At 38.4% G+C, this 25,882-nt stretch overlaps 1 protein-coding gene across 1 annotated transcript; it reads left to right on the top strand.

Moving 5' to 3' along the window:
• Positions 1-93: 93 nt before the first annotated feature.
• On the top strand, positions 94-25,826 carry PNLIPRP3 (pancreatic lipase related protein 3). The gene is given in 14 exon segments (XM_057531419.1): positions 94-181; positions 5,247-5,398; positions 10,098-10,191; positions 10,194-10,216; positions 10,849-10,980; positions 13,404-13,512; positions 15,743-15,862; positions 15,946-16,067; positions 16,718-16,721; positions 19,553-19,668; positions 22,127-22,259; positions 24,092-24,203; positions 25,311-25,478; positions 25,763-25,826. Coding segments are annotated over 14 exon segments (1,437 nt in total).
• Positions 25,827-25,882: the final 56 nt, after the last annotated feature.

The following is a 25,882-nucleotide window of genomic DNA, read 5'->3' as shown; positions in this document are numbered from 1 at the left end:
GAAGACACATGTTTACACTTCCAACAAGAGGAAACAAAGTCAACCAGAGAATCCAGGAAAACAAAAATGACACACAAAAGCCATGACCTGAATATGGAGCCAGCTAAAATGATGCTGATCTGGAGCAATTCAGGTATAAGAAAAGAGAGTTGGTTTGAAGATTCTCCTTTGAAGGCAATGGGTATGTGAACATTGGAAGTGCAGAAAAGGAAATGTAATTATAGCATGTTAGCTGGCTCTGAAAGGAAAAAATATTTATCTAGTCATAATAATGTAAATTCTGTTTACTGATTTTCAATATTTTGGAGTCAGTGTACAGACAAAACATGGAAGACTTAATTATGATTATAGAACGAGGTCTGAATGTTATCCATCTTGACAGTATGAAAGTAAAAGTGCAGCTGACAGACCTTGGAAGATGGAAGGGAGGAAGAGCGGGAGAGGCAGTATCTCTTCAAACTTTGTCTTGCAAAGGTATGGAGTCAAGTTATAAGGAATATGAGGTATGGATCAAGACCTAGAAGATGACTATTTAGGCTTACAGTGGAAGTCAATAAATGAGCTGGAAACAGTGTTATTGACTGTATTGGAGGAGGAGTTGAGACAAAGTGGAGAGCAGGACAGGCTGGCTATTGAGCTGTTGTCCCTCAGCTTCATGCCACCCTTGCTTTGCCAGCGCTGAGAAATGGCAAACATGGTTCACCACTTCAGTCATTCCTGGAGAGGCACTGTCAGTAGGGACACAAGAGGGACACTGAGGCTCCAGGAGAAGGGAAGTGCTCCTTCCTGTTTGCTCCTGGTTCCTGTCTGCTTTCCCAGCATTGGCTTTTCTGTCCAGCACAAACAACCATCCAGAAGCAGCAGCTGGTTCCAGTTTCCTAATACTCCCAGAACCAAAAGCATGGTGCCCACTCAAAAAGCCCAGCCCTAGCCGGCTAGCAACCCCTCCTCAGGGGCCTGAATACCAGCTCTGGAGTACAGTCTGCACACCCCCAACACCACTCGGGTCTAGCAAGTTTCCACATTTGTATAACTCCACCTCTTCTGTGTCTTCCACCAGCCCTTCCGGTAGCTTCTCCCTGCAAGTTACTCCTTTTGTCTTCAGTTCTTCAATACCTGATTAATAACGATGTATCATATTAAACTCTCACAGTTAAAATAACTAGCGTGGTTTCTGTTTCTTGCCCTGAATAATTCAGGAAATAGGTGGATTAAGTCCTCATATATTATTTCAGCAAGTTAATAAATCATGTGTGATTGATGTTGATAAATCAAAACTTGGTAGTGTAAGCACATTATATAGAGGTAACCACAGGAGGTAACCACAGGAACTGCAGGCGTGTTTAAGTTGTTGCCCCTGGGGAGAGGGTTGGGTTTGTGGGTGGGCAGGTGCTATTGCTCATCTGCACATTCTTTTAATGTACAAACATATCTTTGATTAAAACTATTTTTTATTTCCTATCCTCTCACTGTACTTTTTGTGGAATCTCATTCTTAGGGAATGGAGAAAAGCAAACTTTCCTAAAACTGTGAAGTTAAAATCTAGTGGACTTGAGAATCAAGATTCATTTAATATTTTTTGGTAAGTGAGGAAAGAGAATCCTCAAATTCAAGTCTTCAAATAGCTCTAACCTATACCAATAAATAATCATAAATTGAATATATATCATCAATTTAATAATAACAGTAAGTTGAATAATAATAAATTGAATAATTTAAATTATAACTGTAATTGATTAAACTATAGTTAGATTATACCTCTGAAAAACAGCACGAAATAAAGTTTTTAAAAAATTTATCTAAACAAAACAAAAAACCCCACAAAAATAGTTTCTCCCTCCCCCACAGCTGCAAGCCTCTGGCAGTCACCAATCTGTTCTCTGATCTATGCGCTTGATATATCATCTTTATCTGATTTATTTCATTTAGCTTAATACCCTCAAGGTCCATCCATGTTGCTGCAAATTGGAAGATTTCATTATTTATGGATGAATAATATTCCATTGTATAAACATATATACCACAATTTCTATTCATCAGTTTTGCTATTGTAAATAATACTCTAATGAACATGGGAGTGCATGCGTCTTCTCAAGTTAGTGTTCTTATTTTCTTCAGATGTATACCCAGAAGTGGACTTGCTGGATCATATGGCAGTTCTATATTTTATTTTTTGAGAAACCTCCATACTGTTTTCCATAGTGGCTGCACCCATTTACATTCCCTCCAACAGCGCATGAGTGTTCCCTTTTCTCCATATCCTTGCCAACCCTTGTTATTTCTTGTCTTTTTGATAATAGCCATTCTAACAGGTGTGAGGTGGTATCTCATTGAGGTCTTGATTTGTATTTCCCTGATGATTAATGATGTATAACATCTTTTCATGTACCTGTTGGCCATCTGTATGCCTTTTTTAAAAAAAAAATGTCTATTCAGATCTTCTGCCTATTTTTATTCAGATTTTTTTTTTTTGCTATTGAGTTGTATGAGTTTTTTAATGTATTTTGGATATTAGTCCCTTGGCAGATATATGATTTGCAAATATTTTCTGCATTCAGTAGGTTGCCTTTTCATTTTGTTGATGGTTTCCTTTGCTGTGCAGAAGCTTTTTAGTTTGATGTAGTCCCACTTGTTTATTTTTGTTTTTGTTGCATATGCTTTTGACGTCAGATTCAAAGAATCATCACCAAGACCTGTGTCAAGGAGCTTACCGCCTATGTTTTCTTCAAGTAGTTTTATGGTTTCAGGTCTTATGTTCAAGTCTTTAATCCATTTTGAGTTAATTATTTTGTCTTATATAAGATAGTGGTCCACTTTCATTCTTTGCATGTGCTGTCCAGTTTTCCCAACATCATTTATTAAAGAGACTGTCCTTTTTCCATTGTATATTTTTTGCTTGCTTGTCATAAATTAATTGACCATATATGCCTCATTTATTTCTGGACTCTCTATTCTGTTCCACTGATCTCTGTGTTTGTTTTTATGTCAATAACATACTGTTTTAATTACTGTAGCTTTGTAATATAATTTGAAATTAGATAGTGTGACTGCCTCCAGCTTTGTTCTTCTTTCTCAAGATTGCTTCGGCTATTTTGGATCTTTTGTGGTTTCATACAGATTTTTGGATTGTTTGTTCTAGTTCTGTGAAAAAATCCTTTGTAATTTTGATAGGGATTGCATTGAATCTGTAGATTGCTTTGGGTAGTATGACAATTTTAACAATATTAATTCTTCCAATCCATGAATGTGGAATATCTTTTCATTTACCATGTCTTCTTCAGTTTCTTTCCTCAGTTTCTTAGAGTTTTCAGTGTACAGGTCTTTCAGCATTTTGGTTAAATTTATTCCTACAAACTTTATTCTTTTGAATGCAATTGTAAGTGGTATTGTTTTCTTAATTTTTCTTTCTGATTATTGTATATAATCAACTGATTTTTGCATATTAATTTTGTATCCTGCAACTCTACTAAATTTGTTGATTAGTTCTAACAGTTTTTTGATGGATTCTTTAGGGTTTTTTATATATACTGTCATGTCATCTGCAAACAGTGACAGTTTTACTCCTTCCCTATTCTTCCAATTTGGATACTTTTTATTTATTTTTCTTGCCTAATTGCCCTGGCTAGGACTTCCAATACTATGTTGAATAAAGGTGGTGAGAGTGGGCATAATTGTCTTGTTCCTGATCTAAGAGGAAAAACATTAAGATTTTCACTGTTGAGTATGATGTTAGCTGTGGGCTTGTCATATATGGCCTTTATTATATTGAGGTATGTTCCCTCTATACCCATTTTGTTGGGAGTTTTTAATCATAAATGGATGTTGAATTTTAACAAATGATTTTTCTGCACCTATTGAGATGATCATATGATTTTTAGTCTTTATTTTGTTAATGTAGTGTATCACATTGACTGATTTGCAGATGTGGAACCACCTTTTCATCCCTGGAATAAATCCCACTTGATCATGTGTATGATCCTTTTAATGTATTTTTGAATTCTATTTTGTTGAGGATTTTTGCATCTATGTTAATCAGGGATATTGGCCTGTAAGTTTCTTTTCTTGTGGGCATCCTTGTCTGGTTTTGGTATCAGGGTAATGCTGGCCTTGTAAAATGAGTTTGAAAGAGTTCCCTCCTCTGCTATTTTTTGGAAGAGTTTGAGAAGGATTGGTATTAATTCTTCTTTGAATGTTTGGTAGAATTCACCAGTGAAGTCATCTGGTCCTTTGTTTATTGGGAGCTTTTTGATTACGGATTCAATCTCCTTAGTAATTGGTCTGTTCAGATTTTCTGTTTCGTCATGATTCAGTCTTCATAGGTTGTGTGTTCCTAGGAATTTATCCATTTCTTCTAGGTTGTCCAATTTGCTAGCATATAATTGTTCATAGTAGCTTCTTTTGATCCTTTGTATTTCTGCAATATCAGTGATAGCTCCTCTTTCAGTTCTGATTTATTTGTTTGAGTCCTCTCTTTCTTTCTTGGTGAGTCTAGCTAAAGGTTTGTCCATTTTGTTTATCTTTTGAAAGAACCAGCTTTTAGTTTTTGTGTTCAGCTATTAAATGAAAATGAAAATGTAAGGTCATAGTGAAAGCATAAATTAGAGCCAGTGAATGAAAGAAATGATTAAGACCTAGTTTTCCCCAAACCTCTCATTTTAGAGATGAGTAAAGTGAGCTCCAGAAGGAAGAAATGGTTAAAACTAAATGAAACTTTGCTCTCACTTGTACTCTCTGAAACATTTATTGCACTCCTGCTGTGTGCTGGGCATGGTGCTAGGCTCTGGTGACACAAATATCCCTTTCATGAAAAGCTTAAGTCTAATAAGAGAAGGCAGAAGCTCAGGGAAGACATAGTACCCATCTTATGTCTCAGGCCAGTTAACAAGAGCTGTCCTATGTAATAGTTCATTTAGTCTTCATAACCAGGCTGTAAGATAAGTGGTATTATCTCCATTTTACAGGGGAGGAAACTGAGACTCAAAAAAGGTAAAATAATTAAAGTCAGGAATGTATCATTCTAAAGCCCATACACTCTCATCTGCAGAATTGCCATCTACACGGTCATGGCCATAATATGGAGAAGGGGTGGGAAGGGAAGGGTAGAGGAGAGCACTTTTTGAAAAGAATCTCCCTGAATCAGACTTGTTTAAATTAAGGACTAATTTCAGTTAACCCTCTTAGTGGGAAACATAGCCTTTCTCTGGGCCTGGTTCCTATAATACTAACACTCTATCTTTTTGCTGCAGGAGAAGTTTGCTATGAAAGGGTGGGATGCTTTAAAGATGGTATACCATGGACTGGGACTTTGTCAAGAAAGATGGCAGGTTTACCCTGATCTCCAGAGAAGATAAACACTCGCTTTCTGCTTTACACTAGACATAATCCCAAAGTCCATCAGGTAAACTAACTTGCTGCCTTCACACATAGATTGTTCTAAAATATAAGATGCAGCTGCCGATATAGAAGACATAGATACATTAACCTATTCTGGCATAAACTGTTGAGTTAAAGGAAAATATTTCTTTTTAGTATTGTGAGCCAGATGTTTTTCTCATATTTGTCCTAGTATTTAAATATAAAGATTGCTCTGATTATGTGTTTCATATGAGGTAAATTTGCTATTTCATTCAGTTAATATATTAATTGGGAACCTTCCACATGTAAGACTGAACAAACAACAGTACCTATTATGTACTAAATTGAATAAACAAGACAGTGTCTTAAATTTATTATATTGAGGAAATGAGGTATGTAAACAAATATCTTTATTGCAATGCAAATTTTGATCTGTGATGTAAGATACAAATAAAAGACTCTGGGAACAGAGTGCGGAAGGGCTTACCTTTCCCTTGGTGGTGGGGATGGGAATGAAAGGCTTTGGGGAGGATCTGAGGTGTGTCCTGAAGGATGGGCAGGGTTTTCAAAAGCAGAGGCAGGGGAATGGTATGAACAAACATACAAAAGAGAGAGACAACAGAGCATGTTTGATAAATGACAACGTGTTGGGTTAGACTGGAGGCAGAGAGGAAGTCCTTAAATGTAGAGTTAGTTAGAAAACTAGTTTAGAGACAATTTGTGTAACTCCTTCCTGGGGAGTTTGGACATTATCCAGGGACACATTGAGGACCCATTGTGAGTTTTTAAGAGGCTTTAGGACATTTACTCTGGCTGCAGTGTACTTTCTTGCCTGGAGCTGGAAGAGCCTGGAGGGGACTGCCAGACCCTTTAGTACTGTGCTTGTAGTCACTAGCTACATGTGGCTCTTGAAATAAAATTCAGTTCTTCAGCTGCACCAACCACATTTCAAGTGCTCAATAGCCACACATGGCTAGTGGCTACTGTATTGGACAGTGCAAATATAGGATATTTCCATCATCACAGAAAGTTCTATTTGACAGCACTGAATAGAAAGCAATAGTGCAGTTTGGATCAGACACGGGAACTAGCCTGAACCAGATAATGAGAGTGAGTATGATAATAGAAAATTGACATGCTAAACATCATCAACTGTCCTGAGATTTCATGTATGCATGATAGGATGAAAAAGGACCCTCCTGTCTGAAAAATTTAGGGCAAAAGAAAAAGTTAAATTTTTGACAAGTGAGGCTTGTTCAGACTATTGAAGGCTTTAGTCTTACAGCTTAGCAGGCAGTCCAGAGCTGGAGAAATACATTCAAAAGTCTTTTACCCAGAGGTGATAGTTGAAACTCAGAGTGCATGAGATCTCAGGGGAGAGAATAAAGCATGATACTAGACCCAGGTGGAGCATCTACATTTAGGGAGCAGGTGGGAAAGGGGGCCAGGGAAGGAGCAGTCCCCGGTGCAAGATCATCTCCAGTCTTTACCTGCATCTATAACCTTGAGGCTTGCTTTCCATCAGACCCATCACATGCAGGGCAAGTCTCACCAGCCAAGACAGCCTTCCTCTATGCCTTCACACCCTGCAGACATAGCTATCTACTTATCAGACTCACACATACATATGTACACATAGCTCTTTACTGAAATATACCATCTGCTCTATAGATGATGGATGTAGCTAGAACAAAGAAGAAAAGACAAGACCTTATCTTGGGTATAGAGAAACTTATAAGGAAAGTGTCATCAAAAGTTTGATTTTTATAACTATCAAAAAGCAAAGAGAAGAATATTACTCAGCTCTAAAGAGGAAATGAAATTCTGATAGATGCTGCAACATGCATGAACCTTGCAAACATTTTGCTAAACTGAATAAGCCAACACAAAAGGACAAATATTATATGATTCCAGTTATATAACATACCAAAAATAGTCAAATTCATAGAGACAGAAAGTAGAATAATAGTTACTAGGGGCTGTGGGAGGGGGTGATGGGGGTTATGTTTTAATGGGTACAGAGTTTCAGTCTGAGATGATGAAAAAGTTCTGGAGAGGGATACACAGCAATGTGTTGCACAACAATGTGAATGACTTAATGCAAGTGAATTTCACCCTTAAAAATGGTTAAAATGGTAATTTTTATGTTATGTGTATTTTACCACAATTTTTAAAAATGTAACACAAATATTTGGGGGCACCTCTGTCCATTTAGGACTTTCAGGGTATATTTTTCTGTTCAGGAGTAACTGTATCCCCTGGTCTTGACCCTCAGTCCTCATAAGACTCGTTGATCCTTTATCCTTCTGGACAGAGACATGCACTCGAACTTTGTAGAGCACAGGCACTAAAACAGAAGGTGATGAAGACCAGTCTTTAAGCAAGGCTGAGCCCTAAGTGCAATGAAGAGAACATCAGAAACCGAATACTTTCCTAGTAAAGGGGCCATAAAAACAATGTTTTCTACATCTTCCCCACTCCCTTCCATTTGGAAAGAATCATGTGTGACAAACCAGATCTGTACCTGAATTTTGCAATAGGCACCTGAGGGTTTGCTGTTAAAGTGGTTTTTAATAACAGCTAGGTTGTAGGATGAGTCAAGGTGTGATACTAAAAGCAAGGATTGTCCCAGGCTCAACCCATATGCTGTACTGTATAAATCTGATTACCTTTGTTTATGAGAAAAACAATTAAGGAATTGTCAAGGATAAACATGTTGCAATAAACTTGGTCTTCTGAGTCATAGGTCTTCTCAGTTTCCTTCCTGAAAGAAGAAAACCAACTTCTTCTCCCATGAATCCATGACTGCTTAACCTGGAGTGACTCATTGCAGTTGCTAGTTGTGATGCATAGCTTGCATAATTACAGTGGTTTCTATGCCTGCAATTTTTGTCAAGGCTAGAACATGCCTAACTGGTGACTATTTTTGACTCGCTGGAAATGAGATCACATGGAAAGTAGTCAGCACTTGTAGAATGGATTGATCTCATGCCAGTTAGGTTCCATGATCCCTCAAAGATAAGAATGTTAAGAGAAAATGCCGCAGCACCCAGCTAAACGTCAATACTTCAGCCTTATCTCTGCATAACATGTTCTTTTTTGACACCCTTTTTAGTTTACATCCTTGTGGCAGCAGAATCCAAGTTGGCTTCTTTTGATTCCATGATGTTGTTTGGAGCTTCCCACTTTCTAGGTTAGTGTGTCATTTTAGAGGGGTGTGTTAGATTGAATGTAGAGTGAACAAAAATGTTTTTTCTCCCTTTTCTACTTTACTAAATCCTTAATGGCTTTTGTGACAACAGAGGATGCTTGGATCCAACAATACTTGTCAGATTTCCATTTTGAGGCTTCTTGTTCGAGGTCCCACTTCTTCAAACTGTTCTTGTGACAGGGGAAGACTAGACAAACTTTTTCTACTAAATTGCCTCTCCAAAATTGGTTTTTCTGGTGTAGAAACAGGAATATAGCAGGTGTTTAAAGGGCTCCAGCTGGAGTTGAAATAAGCATCGGGTTCTTTTAGCTACACAAATGGACAAATGTCTTTGTACTTGGATTCGATTATTTAGCAGAGAAGTGATTCCTAAAAAGCCCCAATACAATTAATTTTATTACCTGCCTCACAAATCCCACATCTGCTCTGCATCCTGTCAGTATGATCAGATCACAGCTTGAAAGCCCAGTGGTTAAGTGCATGACTTCAGAGAAAGGCCACGTGGGTTTGAATCCTTCTCTAGGACTCATTAGCTGCAGTACTATTGGACAAGTGACTTGATTTCTCATTACGCCCCTTCCTAATTTGTAAAGTTAGTACCTACCTCACAGTGTTGAGAGGGTTAAATGTGCTACTCTATAGAGTACCTGCAACATAGGTAGACATGAGTTTTATCTGTATTATAATTATTACCATGTAAACCAACTTAGGATTCTCATAATCGTTTGCTTACAGTCTTGGAGAAACTTTAGTCAGTAAGTTGTATGATTAATTGCATATACTGTTAAACACAGGTAGCTAGTAATAGGCTCTTCGTTTCAGTTTCATAAGTATCTAAATGTGTTGCTTTTCAGTTTAGGAGTATCATTGGCAAAGTTGCTATTTGCTGATTAGAGCTTTTATTTTTTCTCAAGAGAATTGCTTATACTTGTGACTTTTAATTTTTCTTTTAATAACAAAATCACTTAAATTCATAGCATTCTATAAGTCTTTGAGAGTTTGGTTATAAAACCATCCAACAAAGTACAAGAAATACAAAACAATATTTAACATAATCCCATAAAATTATCTTTAATAGGCTGTTGTATTTCATGTGGTGAAAGTCTAACCTCTATTCCTCATTCATAAAGTGTGGTGGACAATCTATTTTGCCACCTTTGGAGCATGCTTCTAAGTCTCCAATAAGGTAATTCTCATGAATTATATTGACAACTGAAAAATACTATACAAAAGTAAGGCTTACTGAAATTCTGATTGAAACTGACCCAACATTGTCTTATAAACATTGCCTCAAAACCAAACATGTTTATTTCCTTTATGATTAAATTTGTATATTGCACTTTGTAATGCATTAATAATCTCTTGGTACTTTTGCAATATGTAGCAGTAACTATTTCTTTGATAAAAAGGTATTAAAGAAGGCTGTTAAAATCAAATTTAGAGGAAGACTTTTGAGCAAATTTAGAATAATTTTACTAAATAGTAAATAATTTTCAATTATTTTACCTTAATTTCTTTTCACCTGAAACAGGAAATCAGTGCAGCTAATTATTTAACTATCCAAGCCTCACACTTCGGAACAGACAAGATCACCCATATCAACATACCTGGATGGAAAGCAGATGGCAATGGCAGCAAGACATGTGCAATGTATGATGTGAATAAACGCTTCTTTACACTAGTATGAAAGCTTTATGTTTAATGTGAATGTACTTTGCAAGGTACTAATGTATTCATGGAAATTCTCCATTCAGTTATTCACATTGTCCATGTCCCAAGGCCTCAAATGAATTACCCATTTCCCATTTATTTTCACTTATTATGAATCACACAGATTATGATGGAAGATTTTTATAATTATTCTTTGGTAAATTCTCATCTTTGACAAAAGATTGAGTGGTATGATAAATTTCTCATTTAATTTAAGGAAAACATTTCCAAGTTCACTCCATGAAATTAATTTTCCTCTCTTATACCAAGGTTAATAGACTGCTAATGTAGTAAGTGTGTATACTGTGGTAAGGTCGGGCTGTCTGAAATCATATCATGGTTCTATTTACTAGCTCTGTGGTCATGGGCAACTTAATTAACCTATCTGTGCCTAGGTTTCCTTCTCTTTAAATGAGTATTAAGTTGATATATGTAAAAGTGTTAGGACAGGGCCTAGCATGTAGTAGGTTCTCAATACCTGCAAATGTTATTTCTTATTGTGAAATCAGTTGTTCAGGCACCTTGGTTTTCTTTAATTCTTACTTTTTAATACTTACAATAAATCTTTTTAGGTGTTCCTAAAAGTAGAAGATGTGAACTGCATTAATTTAGACTGGATTAATGGTTTGCTGCAATATATCCACGCCGTAAACAATCTCCGCGTTGTTGGTGCTGAGGTGGCTTGTGTTATTGATGTCCTTGTGGTAAGAACTGTTGATTTTTTAAAATTATATTTAACTGACTTTGTATCATAACACCAAGAATTTGGGGGTAATTCTATGTTCTTTTTTATTAGTTTACACATATACTGAACATGTCAAATAATAAGCATTGGTGTATGATAGCCAAAGAGGGAAGTTACTTCTTGTGAAAGAAGTGCCTGTAGTTCTACAAAGTGCCACTTGGTGGCAGTGTCCCTTCACAGGCGCCTCACCAAATCCTTCCCTACCCCTCAAGCTTACTGCCATAGTCAGCGGGTAGGACCACCTCTGTTCATTTTCATCACACTGTAAACCTATCCTTAATGACAGAGAAGAAACTGTTTCTGCCTTATGGATGCTATCTGTGTAGAATGTGAAGTGCATTTTCCAACAGAAACTGGGTTCTATGGCAGTGAATTAGGTCCATGGGCCAGTCCAGGCATGACCCTTTAACCTACACGTTTTCTAAAAGAATAAAATAGACTTTGCTATTTATGAGGGATATACTTTGAGATGTTTATAAATCTCCAGATGCTCTACCGTAATAGAAAGTAATTTCACACCATGAAATGCAGTGAAGTAAAATCTAAAGATTTATGACGCTTTCAGATTCTTAAGGAGAGTTCACTCCTTCCATCCAACAACTATTTCACTCTGCACTTGCTGTGGTCCCGGCTCTGTTCCAGGCACTGAAGACACATGGTGAGTGAGACAGAGTTTCTGCTCTGGCCACGTGTGGAAACAGTGCTGTGGAGAATTCCAAGGCAACGGGAGGGGGAGTAACAGGGGTAGCAGCTCACTTAGATGGTGGGTCAGGGAAGGTGGTGTAGAACACTGAGCCCAGTTAGAAAACAGCCTGGAGAAGGGTCGGGGAGCCAGATACTCACCTTCCTCTGCCCCCACTTCTCTATCTGCACCCCAATTTATCTGCCCCCCACTTCTCTATCTGCACCCACTTCTCTATCTGCACCCCACTTTATCTGCCCCCCACTTCTCTATCTGCACCCACTTCTCCATCTGCACCCCACTTCTCTGTCTGCACCCCACTTCTCTGTCTACTCTTCCCACTCTGTCAGGGGAGACTAGAGTACAAGGAGGAACTTAGAGTGAGTCTTTGTCCACAAAGGATAAAATCAGATTCATCGCCTCTTCAGAGAAAAACCAGTCCTAAGCTTTTGTGAATTTCTTCCTTGATCTTGGGGCCTGAACTGCAGGCTCTTAAGGGTCCAGGAAATAAATAGGAGTGGCTTGTAGGAAGCTGGGAGGAGATTTTGCTGAACTGAAGAGGAAAGTGTTGGCTGACTTTAATGTTCAGTGAATTGTTCACCCCCTTGGAAGCCCAAGGTGAAGAGCAGGAGAAGGTCTAGGCTGAGGGAGCCTGGAGCCCCCGAGAGTAACTCAGGAGCCAGACCTGCAGAAGGAGCAGCTAAGGAACAGGTAGGAGTCTCTTCCCTGCCCCCTTTTCTGTCATTTTATCACAAGACACTAGGCTTGGCCCTGCGGCAAGCAGGTGCCTGGAATAGGGTTGCAGGTAGATGGGGAAGGAGGAGGAGAAAGCTGAAGGGGAGGAGGGTGAGAACCAATATCAGACACAGTCTGTAGGGAAAGATAAGAAAGCAAGCAGAGATTTTCAATGGTGTCAGCAGTGGAGGACAGGGCCCCCTAACGACAGGAGCCATTGGGGCAACCATTCACATGTAAAAGTACTCTTCATAATGCAGCACATAATACTGTCATTACTGGTGAAAAAATAAATAGAAGATTTGATCAAATGACAGATTTATCCAAGTGAAGGCAACTGCATGATTTTCACTATTATGAAGAGAGCCTGAAACTGCTGACACTAAAAATGTTTGCTCCTTTGTTCCCCATTAAGTTGATTGTGCTTGTGTGTGTGTGTGTGTGTGTGTGTGTGTGTGTAAACTCTCAGGCCACATAGTCTCATTGTGAATAGTCTTAAAAATTTTTTCTTAAGGCCAAAGTCATCCCAGACATTTGCTAGAGTTGCCTTAAAGTGGAGAAGACAGACACAGGCAAGGTGGATAATAGCATGGGCGTGAGCTGCCTTTGACCTGTGTTGGGGGCGTGCTGGATGGGTTGGGTCTCAGGAGGGATGGGCACGGGCTGGAAGCCACAGACATGGTCACTGGGCTGTTCTCCTTCCTGTTCCCGAGGACTGTGAGGCCCCTCAGCACAGGGAGAAGAACTCTGACAGAAGGCATTCCTCCAGCCCGCCTGATGCTCTCTGCTTCAGCTGGATAAGGATGGAGGTGAACATGGGGTCGCTTTGTCACTTTACCAGTCCCCATCCGGGGTGTGAGAGGGAGAAACATGTCAGCTCCTTTTTCATTTTAAGCCAATTTCAACCATTCTACCTGCTCTTTTAAAAATAGTTGTTCTGTTTTCCTTTGAAAAAATCCTATCAGAAAATATTTGGATATTCCCCTTCTAAAGTGCATTTGATTGGCCACAGCTTGGGAGCTTATCTGGCTGGGGAAGCTGGGTCAAGGACACCAGGCCTTGGAAGGATAACTGGTAAGTCAGCCCTGCAGATGGGCCTTGGGTTTGTTTACATATTTGTTTATGCACAAAATGTCAAGTATCTGAATGCCAAAGGAAGTCACAGAAGCAAATGTAAGACAGGAGAAAATGTAACTCCCCCAAACCAAAACCTGAAATGCTTCCAAAGTGTGAGTGTGTAAATCCACGTTCAAGGGTGTTCACCGTGGAGTTATCTGTGGTGGCAAAGGAATGGAAGCTGTGATCGTCCACCTGTCGGGGATGGTTGACTGAATTATGACGCATTCCATGCTTTGCAGTTCCATACCAACTAATACACAGAATGAGGTAGAGCCCTGATGCTGGTCCTGCTCACCCAGCATAGCTGGCAATGCTGAACTGGTTTGTTTAAGGCCAATGCCATTGCAGTTGTGAAAATTTTGAATATTGCCCCTGGATACACTGTTAAGTCTAAAAACAAGTTGCAGAGTGAACCCTATGAATTAGGGTTTTGAGGATGATACTTAATTGTATCCCTTCCCTGCACTCTGACTTTTTAGTGGGACTCTCCCAGACCTTCCCCATCTTTATCTTCCTTGGCCCCTCTGCAGAATTTGACCCGCTGGCCCCTCTGTGCTGTTGGAACACCCTCTCCTCTTGGCTCCTGTGGTTCCCCATCTTCTTGGTTGTCTTTGTTCTTGTCTGACAGCTTCTTTCCAGGCTCCCTTGCAGGTGCCTTTTCTTTCGCCTTCCCTTACTCGTTGGTATTCTTCAAGGTTCTATCCTAGGCCCCCTCTTCTCTCCTCTCCTCTTCTCATTCTGTCATTTCTCTCTCCATGCTTATATTAACCAGAAAAATAGAAACAAAACCTGAATCGTATGACAGGCTGTTGTGCTGAGGTAATACACACCCCACAACTGTGGCACTTTCATTTCTCACTCATGCAGCATTTTCCCAAGGGTCAGCTGCAGCTCAGCTCTGAGTCCTCTCCACTCTGGGACCCAGTCTCCACTGAGCAGCAAAGAGACTTTGCTAAAATACAAATCTGACCGTAAATCTTCCCTTCTGCAAACTTGTAAGAGCTGCCCATCGACAACCAGGTCATGTCCAAACTCATCGTGGCTCAGGTTACATCTGGCTCCTGCTTAAAATGCTATCTCCATCTTTCACCAAATTCTAAAACTCTACACACCAGCCCTTGAAAGCTAGTTACAGTTTCCCAAATGTGGTTAACCGTCTCGCCTGTTGGTCACATATATTCTCTATCCTCTTCCCAGGATGCTGCTGATCCCATCTTCACCCTGGCTGGCCTTCTATTCCCTCACATCTCTGCTTGTATTTCTCATCTCCAGCAGACGCAAGTCCTAGTTTCCCAATATTGGGTTACATGTTGCTTCTCTGTACTTGCATAACACCTGGGCTCACCTGTCTCAGCATTGAGCACACTGCATTGTAGTGCCTTCCCCACCAAACAGAAAGCTCCTTGAGGACAAGGCTAGACCTTACTCCTTGTACCCAGGTGCTGAACCCTGTTCCTGGCACATAGTAAGTGCTTGATAAATAATTGTCAAATGTGTAAATGAGGAGTTATGTGAATGATCATAACATTTTAAAGACCCTAGCTATTTTACCTTTGTTTTAGTAGACATTTGAACAGCAGACAATGGGTTGAGAGTCTGGCCACCAGGCTCCTGGTCCATTTTGCACCTAACATATGCTGGCCTTGTCAAGTCCCTTCACGTCCCTGGGCATCAGGCTTTTGTTTGTCATATAATGAATGGAACTAAGTGAGCCTTAGCTGAGGACTATGATTCTAGTATTTTAACTGTGTTGCTTTGAGATCCATCTTTACATTTTGAAGAGCTCTCATCTTTTATTTTTATATTTTTACATATAAATGTTGCTTTTAAGATGGTCTACAATCCATAACCTTAGTTATATGTATGGTATTCCATGTACAGATCCTAGAATAGCCACCTTGACTTGTCTGACTTCGTTAGCTATTTTGGCATTGTCTAGACACAGCCTCACTTGTGTGTAGGAATCTGACATTGCAGTATATACAGACCGTGCATTTATAAATGTAAACAGACCCTACAGTTTATGTATCTGTCCCTCATGCTGAGTGGTGTTTGACCTACATAAATCATATAAGAAAGAATACCTTGCATTCACCATCTATCCTTCCAAAATAACAACACTATCCATGTACTATCAATGTACTTTTGTATGTCTTAGTTTAATACACATTATGCTTTTTCCTAGGGTTGGACCCAACTGGGCCGGGTTTCCACAACACTCCAAATGAAGTCAGGCTGGACCCCTCAGATGCCGACTCTGTTGATGTTATTCATACAAATGAAGTTCGCTTCCTCTTCGAGCTTGGTAAGTTTTTAACACAAACTGAAACTACACTGAAACATGGAGGAGAATTTTAGAAGCGTTTATACTGGTTTTTAAAATTTCAGGTGTTGGAACTATAAATGCTTGTGGTCACCTTGACTTTTACCCAAATGGAGGGAAGCACATGCCAGGATGTGAAGATTTAATTACACCTTTATTTAAATTTGATCTCAACATTTACAGGGAAGCTAAATACTTTCTAAAATATGAGGACTGCTGTTATAAATTCAGTGAGCTCCCTGCTTGGATAGAATCCATATCCTTTTGTATATAATATAATATAAAAATATATTTTAGCCCAAAACACAGTTGCATGTATGAAGTTCCCAGCAGTTGTGAGATCTGCAAGGTCAGGGTCCATGTCTTAGTTACCTTGGCAACCCCAGGGTCTAACAGAATGTCTAACATGTTGTGCTCACTCAGTAGGAACAAGGAGGATGTCTTCATCCAACAAATATGTATTGAGTGCTTACTATGTGCCAAGCATTATTCTAGGAATAGCAGATGTAGGAATGCATACAAAAGACAGAAGTCCCTCCCTGATGGAGCTAATATTCTAATTTGCTAGAAAAACAAAAATAGAATAAGTGCTAAGAGACAAAACAAAGCATGTAATGGGAATATGATGCGTTGATGACAGTGGGGGTGACGTAGGGGAAGGAGATTTTTGATAAGGTGGCCAGGAGGTCCTTACTGAAAAGATGACCTGAAGGAGTTAGCCAGTTAGGCCTTCCAGGCTGAGGGGTGGGTATAGCAAATGCAAAGGGCCTGGGGCAGGAGCCTGTGAAGTTCATGGCAGTGAGGAGCCTATTGTGGCTGAAATGAAGTGAAAGACAGGAGAGTAGTAGGACATTAAGTTAGAGAAGGAACAGGGCAGAGGGAGATAATACAGCACCTATGGACTGTAGTAAAGACTTCAGCTTTTACTCAAGTGAGAGGGGAGCCATGGGAGGATTTTGAGCAGAGAGGGACATGGTTTGACTTGCCTTTTAACAGAATCACTCTGAGTCACAAATTAAATTAATCACAAATTAAACAAATAATATTTAACCTTTTAAAGTGGTTTCCAATAATAATAATAATATCTATAAGGCACTTAGTTATAAGACACCAAAAAGTTATTATTTGGGAGTTCCATTCCTCCCTATCTCTACACATCATCATCATGTAAATAATGAAATATATCATACATAATATATAATAATGCACAGTAATATAACATATGATGACATAATAAATACCTGGATGATTCTAAATATCCCATCACCTGATCCCATGTGGTCAGAATAGCTAGATGATGTAATTATTTTATCTTCCATTTGGCTGTTGTAGAGGAAAGATACACAGATCGTGACATTGAGAGTAACTTGAATTTCCTCTTCACTAGAGATAAGTTATGAAGTTTTAATAGCTGTTCTGAAAGAGTAAATGTAATTAGAAATATCTGTTTGCAATGACTACTTAAAAAAAAAACTGGTGAAACTACAGATACTCAAAATGAGAATTAAAAGCCAATTCTACCTAGTGCAGGTAAGTGAAATTCATTCAAAAAAGGCCTATTATAAAACTTATCTCTCTCACTATTTGCCATATTATGATTTAAAATTAGTTCTATTAGGATAAAATATAGATCATAAGACTCCTTTACATAACTATATTAAGTGTTATATACTGAGCACTTGAAATTCTGTAAAAGAATGAATTCAAATAAAACATACATTTATCATAAGCTATCATTTTGAGATATAATTCCTACAACTTTATTGGATTAAAAGCACATTTTTTTTTTTTTAATAATTGTATTTTTTTTTTAATTTTATAGCTACTTTATTTATTTATTTCTTTATTTTTGGCTGTGTTGGGTCTTCGGTTCATGCGAGGGCTTTCTCTAGTTACGGCAAGTGGGGGCCACTCTTCATCGCGGTGCAGGGACCGCTCTTCATCGCGGTGCGCGGGCCTCTCACTATAGCAGCCCCTCCCGTTGCGGGGCACAGGCTCCAGACGCGCAGGCTCAGTAGTTGTGGCTCACGGGCCCAGCTGCTCCGTGGCATGTGGGATCTTCCCAGACCAGGGCTCGAACCCGTGTCCCCTGCATTAGCAGGCAGACTCTCAACCACTGCGCCACCAGGGAAGCCCTAAAAGCACATTTATCATTCATGTTTAAGCTTCAAGATATTCTATGTTACATTATATTTATTACTAAGAAACCATTTACTTTTAAAATTCATAGCTCCCAATATTCTAATGAACCGTCTTGTCTAAATCACAATTAATTATGAATATAAATCTGTATGTAAAGAAACCTGATGTAAGAGAAGTCCTCCTTTTTAAAAATGATGCCAATTCTTTATCTCTGCTATGTTGCATTTCTGAAATTATGCTGTCTCAGTTATCTATTGCATAATGAACCATAGTGGCTTAAGAGAATAATGGTTTTATTGCCCATGATTCTAAGCCTCAAGATGCAGGCAGAGTTCTGCCGAGATTCTGCTTTGTGATGTGTCCATTGGGCGAATGCATGTGATTGCATCCAGCTGGAAGCTGGGCTGGGCTAAGCTGAGTGGGAAGGTCCAAGATGGCCTTCCATGTCTGGGGTCTTGGTACTAGCTCTCCTCTCTAAGTGGTCTGTTATCCTTCAGAGCTTCTCTCCCCAGCCAGTTAACTTGAATTTCTTAACATGGAGGCTGGGTTCCAAGAGAGTAAGAGTAGATGCTGGAAGGTCTCTGAAGACCAAGGCCCTGGAACTTGCACAGTGTCAGTTCCTACTGGTCAAAGAAGTCACAAGACTAGCCTGTAACCCCAACCCAGAAGGGAAAAAACAAAAACAAAAACAACTCCATCTCCTGAAGGGAAGAATAGTAACATGATATTGCAAAGGGGTGAGGACCTAGGAAGGAGTGATTCTTTGGAGGCCACAATTATAGATAAGTGATTTACCACATACACTAAAACCAAAATCTGGTTTCTCAAAAGTCAGCCAAGCTGGGTAGGTCATTGGAAGAATAGTCCATGTCAAAGAGTAAAAATGTTTTTATGTAAGGAAAAGAGAGTATAAATGACTGGAATTCTATGATAACTTGAGAATGCACAAATGTACTTAGAACCTTTATGTATTATTGCAATAATCCTATTAGTGGCAGTAATGTTCTGCCTGACAATGGCAAAACTAATTTGTCTGTAGCATTCTTTACAATACCTCCCACCTGTCTCACCTGGAAGCTCAGCTGAAGGTGTGCACTGCTTAACCTTGCTGGCTGTTCTGTGACTGAATAGGAGGGAGTTCAGTCATTCCTGCAGAAACAGGGAGACAGAGAATTAACTGGTCTAAGGCGGAGATGCTATGTGCACAATGGTACTCAAAGCTCTAAGTGCTTGCATCCGAGGTCTGGGAAGTGTTGGGGATATTAGTGTCAGAGCACAGTCACCTACATTTGCATTTGTTTACTTATCCTCCTTGAATGTCCCTTTAGAGTCACACGAAGAATTCTTATGTACAAGAAAATGATATGTAATATTGATAAATGTGGAATATCCAAGCTTACACACAAGGTCTGGTGACCTAGACCCAAGCCAAAAAACTATCATTTAAAATTACTTTTTCTAAGAAATGGTTCATACTATCAGTTAATCAGTTCATTGCTACCAGTTAATTGGAAATTGTTTTCACAGAAGTGTTTTCCTTCTTTGATTGCAACCATGCCCGAAGTCATTGCTTTTATGCTGAAAGCATTCTCAATCCCGATGCATTTATTGCTTATCCTTGTAGATCCTACAAATCTTTCAAAGCAGTAAGTAAAACGTTTTGCAGTGTAATTTAATTAGCAAGTCATTTTTTGAAGCATGATCAGCCAACTAAAAATTAGAGCATTGAGTATGTAGCAAAAAAATGCATCTGCCATTTTGGGAACTAATAGATTCTTTCTGTGCTGAGTGCTGAACAGTAACTGGGGTTGCTGGAGGGCTTAAATAACTAAACCAACTATTTGTATTCTGGTTGTTTTGGCTCTTTTGAATTATATCCAATTTTGCTTTTTTGGCTATTTGTTATGCCATAATTAGATGCTGCTATCTAAAAGGGCAAAAATTTTTGTGTGTATATATTTTAAATGTCATCCTCAAAGATACCCCGAGAAGCCTGAACCAATCAATAGCTACAATGAAACATATTGCCATTTACTTGGAACATGAAAATTATTTTTATTAAAATTTAATTATTTATACAGAAAAGAACTGAGGTGTAGATAGCTCACAGGAGCTCCATGCAGATCAATACATTACAAAATACCAATCTGATTTTGCTTGAGTCATAAAGCACGTGGTACCAGATCTGAGCTGAACATATTTTTCATTTGGTTATCATTATGAAAAGGAGAAAGAAAATCTATTTTGTAGTGGGAGGTGGAAAGATTTTCCTGCTTGTGCTTTAGAGACCTACCCCCTGTTTTATCAGGGAAGAAAAATGTGGGGTTTCCAGCCGAAGTGTGTTGTAAGTAATAGCATTGTGTGAATAAGTACAGTGTTGGGACAGGACTAAGCGTTTCCCTCCTTTTACAGGGCAAGGTGAGTGAGCCCTCAGGCTGTCTTCTCAGTTTCCTGAGCAAGTTGTCCTTACTCATATCGTGGCTGGTGAACTGCTGTTCTTGGAAAGCTTGCCGTCCAACCATTGGCACTTCCTCAAAACCTTCTTCAAGCTCCAGATGCTGCTCTGAATGGCTAAATGGATCCTGACATTTACTACACCAAAGGCAGGTGGAAGGAAGCAGGTTCTCAGAGTCACAGTGGATTCAGAGTTAGTGGGGTTCAATCTGCTAAACTGGAGAACCATAGGCTCCTGTGCCACATGGATGCTAATTATGGCAACAAACTAGAGAACATCAAGTCAATTTCCTTGACATGTTTTATTGTACTTTAACCCAACAGTCATAAAAAATGAGATGACATTTTAAAAAAATAAATAAAATAAAATAAGGAGGGGTTTTAGTGCCAGGCTGTCTGATTCACATTCTTGCTCCATCACTTGATAGACATGCAACATTGGACAAATTGTTTACTTCTCTGGGCTTTAGTTTCCTGATCTGCTAAATAAGGAAACTAAAAGCATTATAATAATAAGGGACTTTGTAACGATTAATTGACCTAAATGCATATAAAGTGCTTCAAACAGTGCCTTGCACATGGTAAGCACTCCATAAATATGAGCCCTTGTTATGTTGTTAGTATTTTTATTCATTAAAAATGGAGTTTTAAATGGGGTGCTTTACTATAGTCCTAGCCTAAGTGTCCATAGTTTAAAAATCTAAAAGTTCAAAACCTAAAATAGAAAATACTCCAACACTGCTACCCAGATTTTTTTAAGTTAATGTTTTGTTAGTTTTGCTTTAGATTTTAAAACATACAGATAAAATTGAAGTACCTTACATTTCCTTAATGCCCTTCCCTAAGGCAGACTTTGAAGCAAATCAATATACATGTATCATATAAATAGTATCATACTGTAAGTATCTTTCTGAATTTGTTTTTAAATTAAATTTTATAAATTTAAGATCTACATTGATGTTTATAGACCTATTGTATTTATTTTGTAGGAATCGGCCACAATTTATTTATTCATTCCCCTACTAATGTGCATTTTGGTTATTTGCAATTTTTGTTATTAAAAGCAATTTTGCAATGAACCCCTTTGCATATTGCCTTATGTGCTTGTGTAGAAGTTTCTTTATGACATATAATAGAAGTGAAATTGTCAAAGCATTATGTGCATTTCCATCTTTATTGGACATTACCAAATGTCTGTCTGCAATGTCTGTTAATTTATATTCCCATAAGAAGCAAATGAGAATTCCCCACTCCATGTCTTACCCATGCTTGGTTTTGCCGATTGTCTTAATTTTCGTGAATCTGCTGAGTACGAAATTGTATGTTGCTTTAATTAGCACGTTCCTGACAACTAGTATGATTGAGTATCTTTTTACATAGTTATTGACTATTTGAGTTTCGTCTTCTGTGGATTGTTTATTCATATCATTTACTAATTTTTCTAACAGGCCCTTTTTCTTTTCCCTCAATTGTTTTTGTATTATTAAGTTTTGTTTTTGCAAACAGGCAGGGTGGTCTGTTAGGCAACTTAGTCATTTTTAAATGCATATATACTTTATTTAGATTCCAAACATTTCTGATAGTTTAATAATACATCCTGAGTTTATTGAAGGTGAACATTTCTGATTACCTCTTATTTTCTGTCACCAGGGAAATTGCTTCCATTGTCGCAAGGAAGGTTGCCCAACGATGGGTCATTTTGCTGATAGATTTCACCTCAAAAAAATGAAGTCTAATAGATCGTATTATTTTTTAAACACAGGGACTCTTTCCCCATTTGCCCGTAAGTATTGTAGCTGAATTTTATTGTAATGCTTTAAGGCACTTATCTTTAAAAATTCAACAGTTTTTACTGAGTGTCTACTAAATAAGTGGGCATTGGGCCAGACTCCGAGGATGCAGTGAAGAACAATGCAGTGAAGAACAATACAGTGAGCTTAGGCCAGGGTGAAAGCAAAAAAAAAAAAAAAAAATCAGTTTCAATCCTGAGTAATAAACTTTCTTTTGGGAGATGTTCAAAGGAGGAACTTCTGCAACCAGATCAGGGGAGCCCTCTGAGGGGAGGTGATTTCCAAGCTGACTCCTGAAGAGTGAGTAAGAGGGAGAAGGAAATGGAGTATTCCAGGTAGAAGGAACTGCATATGAAAATGCCTGGAGGTAAGAGAGAGCTGGAACTGAAAGAAGATCCCCCTGCTTGGATTGTAGAGGCCAGGAGGAAGGTAACACGAGACAAGGTGGGAGAGGTAAATTGGATCAAATAATGAAATTGTGCTCCATGTGGGAGGTTTGGGCTTTATCTTTGGACAGGTAGAAGCAAAAAGGAACTGGGTGAATGGATTTGAGGGATGCAGAAAATGGGGAAGTCAAGGATGATTGTAGCTGGGTGGATGGTGTGCCATTCGCTGAACTTGGTAACACAGGCAGAGGGGCTGGTTTGGAGTAAGTTGATGGCTCAGTTTCTAACATGTTAGGTCTGAGATGCCCTTAGGACTTGGGCGTGTACAGTTAGATATGGGTCTCGGCCTCTGGAGATGTGGTCTACAGTTACAGATTTAAGCATTTAGGCAGTAATCTAAGCTATGAAAGTGGACGATGTAATTACCCAAGAAGACTGTGTCAAATGAGAAGAAAGAGAGCAGAGAAAGAGGCCCCTGTGAAGGAGACTGAGGAATGAATAGAGAGAAAATATAAAGCTGTGTGGGAGCTAGGGCAAGAAAGATGATGAGGAAGGGAGGGATTCACTGCACCAAATATGCTGAAAGGTCAGATGAGACAGGGGTCCAAAGGGGCTCTAGGGGTGAGCCACCAATTCCGTCATTGCTGATTTTGGGATTTCAATGGAGAGGTGACAGTGGGAGCCATACTGCAGTGGAATGGGCTGGGGAGGGAAAGGGAGCTCTTTGGCAATGATTAACTCACAGTTTGAAAATTCTCTCTAGTAAAATTTTTCCCCTTTCAGAGGCTTTTCAGACAATTTTATGAAGAATTGCATTTTTTTCTGTGTTATTAAGCATACAACAATTTCAGAATTCAGAATAAATGATCTATTTAACTCTAGATGTTTTTAAGTTACACTTGACCATTTGCAAGGGATTTATCCTATTGACAGGCTTTGTGCTGACCCAGACCTGTATTGGCTGGGCATTCCTAGTACATAGCCCTGCAGGAGAGGAAGGGACAGTTTACTTTGCCTCTAAGTCATTTTAAAAGCACAGACCTTATTGCTCAATAGGTTTTCTAGATTTTTTTCTCGATTAGTTGTCAAACTATGGCAAATTAAAACTTGGCTACAGAAAGCATACATGCCACAGAATACAAATTTAATGGATGAGAAACCACACATTTTCTTAAAGTTATAAAAATGTCTGGAAAATTAAAGAATTTTCTTTAAAAAATATTGTTAAGCTATTTACATTTACAAAATCAAAATGTGAATGTTTATGTTTTTTAAAATATAATTTCTCACCAAATTCACTCAAGCTATATAAAGTTGTATTTTTTCATGGACGTGAACAGCCCTGTTCCACTTTAACCTTGAAAGTTGTATTTACATTAAAGTAGCCAGGATGTCATGCTTTCCATGCATTTTTAACCCTTCTTTCTCTTTATTTCCAGGTTGGAGGCACAAATTGTCTGTCAAACTTGATGGAAACAATGCCACTCAAGGAAGCATATTTCTCCGTGTAGGTGGAACAACAGAGAAGACAGGGGAGTTTGGGGTTGTCAGGCAGGTAAGGACGAGGACCTGGCAGGTAACAGTGCTGCACTCAGTTCTCGTGTTCGTCTGGCTCAGTAAGGCTCAGTCTTTTCTTTTCCTACAATACCACCAGCTATCTTGTTATAGTTAACTTTTCTTTTTACTATATATTTTCCAAATATAAAATAGAAATCATAATATCTACAGTTCCAGCTACAAGCAGAAAACATTAGGAAATGATAACATGAAAATACAGATCTAAATAATAAAACAAGGGGGAAAAAATTGACAGGAAACAAAATATATTTTTAATCCAGTCCATTAATGTTATACAAATTTGGGTAGATCTCTTTTATTTTTATAGATTCCATGCAAATTAAGACATTTATATAAATTGCCAAATTTCTAATAAGCTCTCTAAGTAGTACCCACAGATATATGATATATGCTGGGACAGTCAAAGGTAGGAGCCTTTGACTCCTCATGGAGCCTACCTTCCAGTTAGAGGAGACAGACAATACATTAACAAAGGAATAAGGAAATAGCAGCAATAAAGAAATCTCATCTGGTCTAATTTTGGCGTGCATAAAATATGCCTTATGTCTCAAGACAATCTACTTCTCTCTGCTCTATTTCCACACTCACCAAAATATCTTTTTTATCATTAGTTTGGTTACCCAATTCTTTCATACAGATGAAGAAGGTACCAGGGAAAGGGTAGGAGAACATTTTGGTTAATAAAAAGGAAGCATTTCACCATTGTGAGCTGATAAACAGGCTTCTAGTTCTTATATGAGTTTTGTGTGAATTTAGTCTATCATTGGTAGTTTAATCATTTCCTGGTGTCAGTAAAATCTAGTTTCTGATGCCACAGAGCCAAGACCAGATCTTTTATTATGGAGTACTCCTCCCCTAAAAATCACCTAGTCAAGCTTCCCATTTACCTCACCCTTTTTTCAAGCTTCAGACTCATGCTATTCTGAGAGGCTGACCAAAGTGAATGGAAAGAATAAATCTCCTATAAGCAAATGCCAGGAAATGAAACGTTCTCTTCCATGGTACACACAGATGTTGTCTTCAACTTCAGCATTGTGAATACCCAGTGCAAGCTTATGAGTTTTATTTTTCTCTTTACAGTGGAACACTGAAACCAGGCATGACTTATACAAATTTAATTGATGCAGACATTAACATTGGAAACATTGCAAGTATTGAGTTCATTTGGAAGGAACTTTCATTTGAACATTCTCAGAATAAGCTGGGAGCAGAAATGGTGATAGATATATCTGGAAAATATGGATATGAGTAAGTCTTACTTTTTCCTCTGTACTTTCAAACATAGTTTAAACTTTACAAATGACATTTAAAACCCATATATAATTTGAAATTTGAAAATAGTATAAAAATTTGTGCCCTTGAAAGTTTGCAATTAAAGGAAATAAAAATTATTTAAGAAACCAATACTATATTTGTGAAAGTGTTTATAAAATAGTTACTACTCATTAAATTAGAAGACCTACCTATGTCTTCCACCCCACCTACCCTGGAATCATATTAATATCCTCTTTTTTCCCCTTTAAATTTTTCAGATCTGCCTTCTGTAGCTAGAACCTTGTAGGACCTAATATTGCCCAGATCCTGAAACCATGCTAATTCCAGATATAATCTCGATGGATTTATTTAATGGGAGCAATGGAAAAATTAAGCTG

The sequence above is a fragment of the Balaenoptera acutorostrata genome, chromosome 16 (genome assembly GCF_949987535.1).
Source record: "Balaenoptera acutorostrata chromosome 16, mBalAcu1.1, whole genome shotgun sequence".
Lineage (NCBI taxonomy): Eukaryota > Metazoa > Chordata > Mammalia > Artiodactyla > Balaenopteridae > Balaenoptera > Balaenoptera acutorostrata.
Note: the sequence above shows the minus strand (reverse complement) of the source record. Positions and strands in the feature narration are given on the sequence as shown.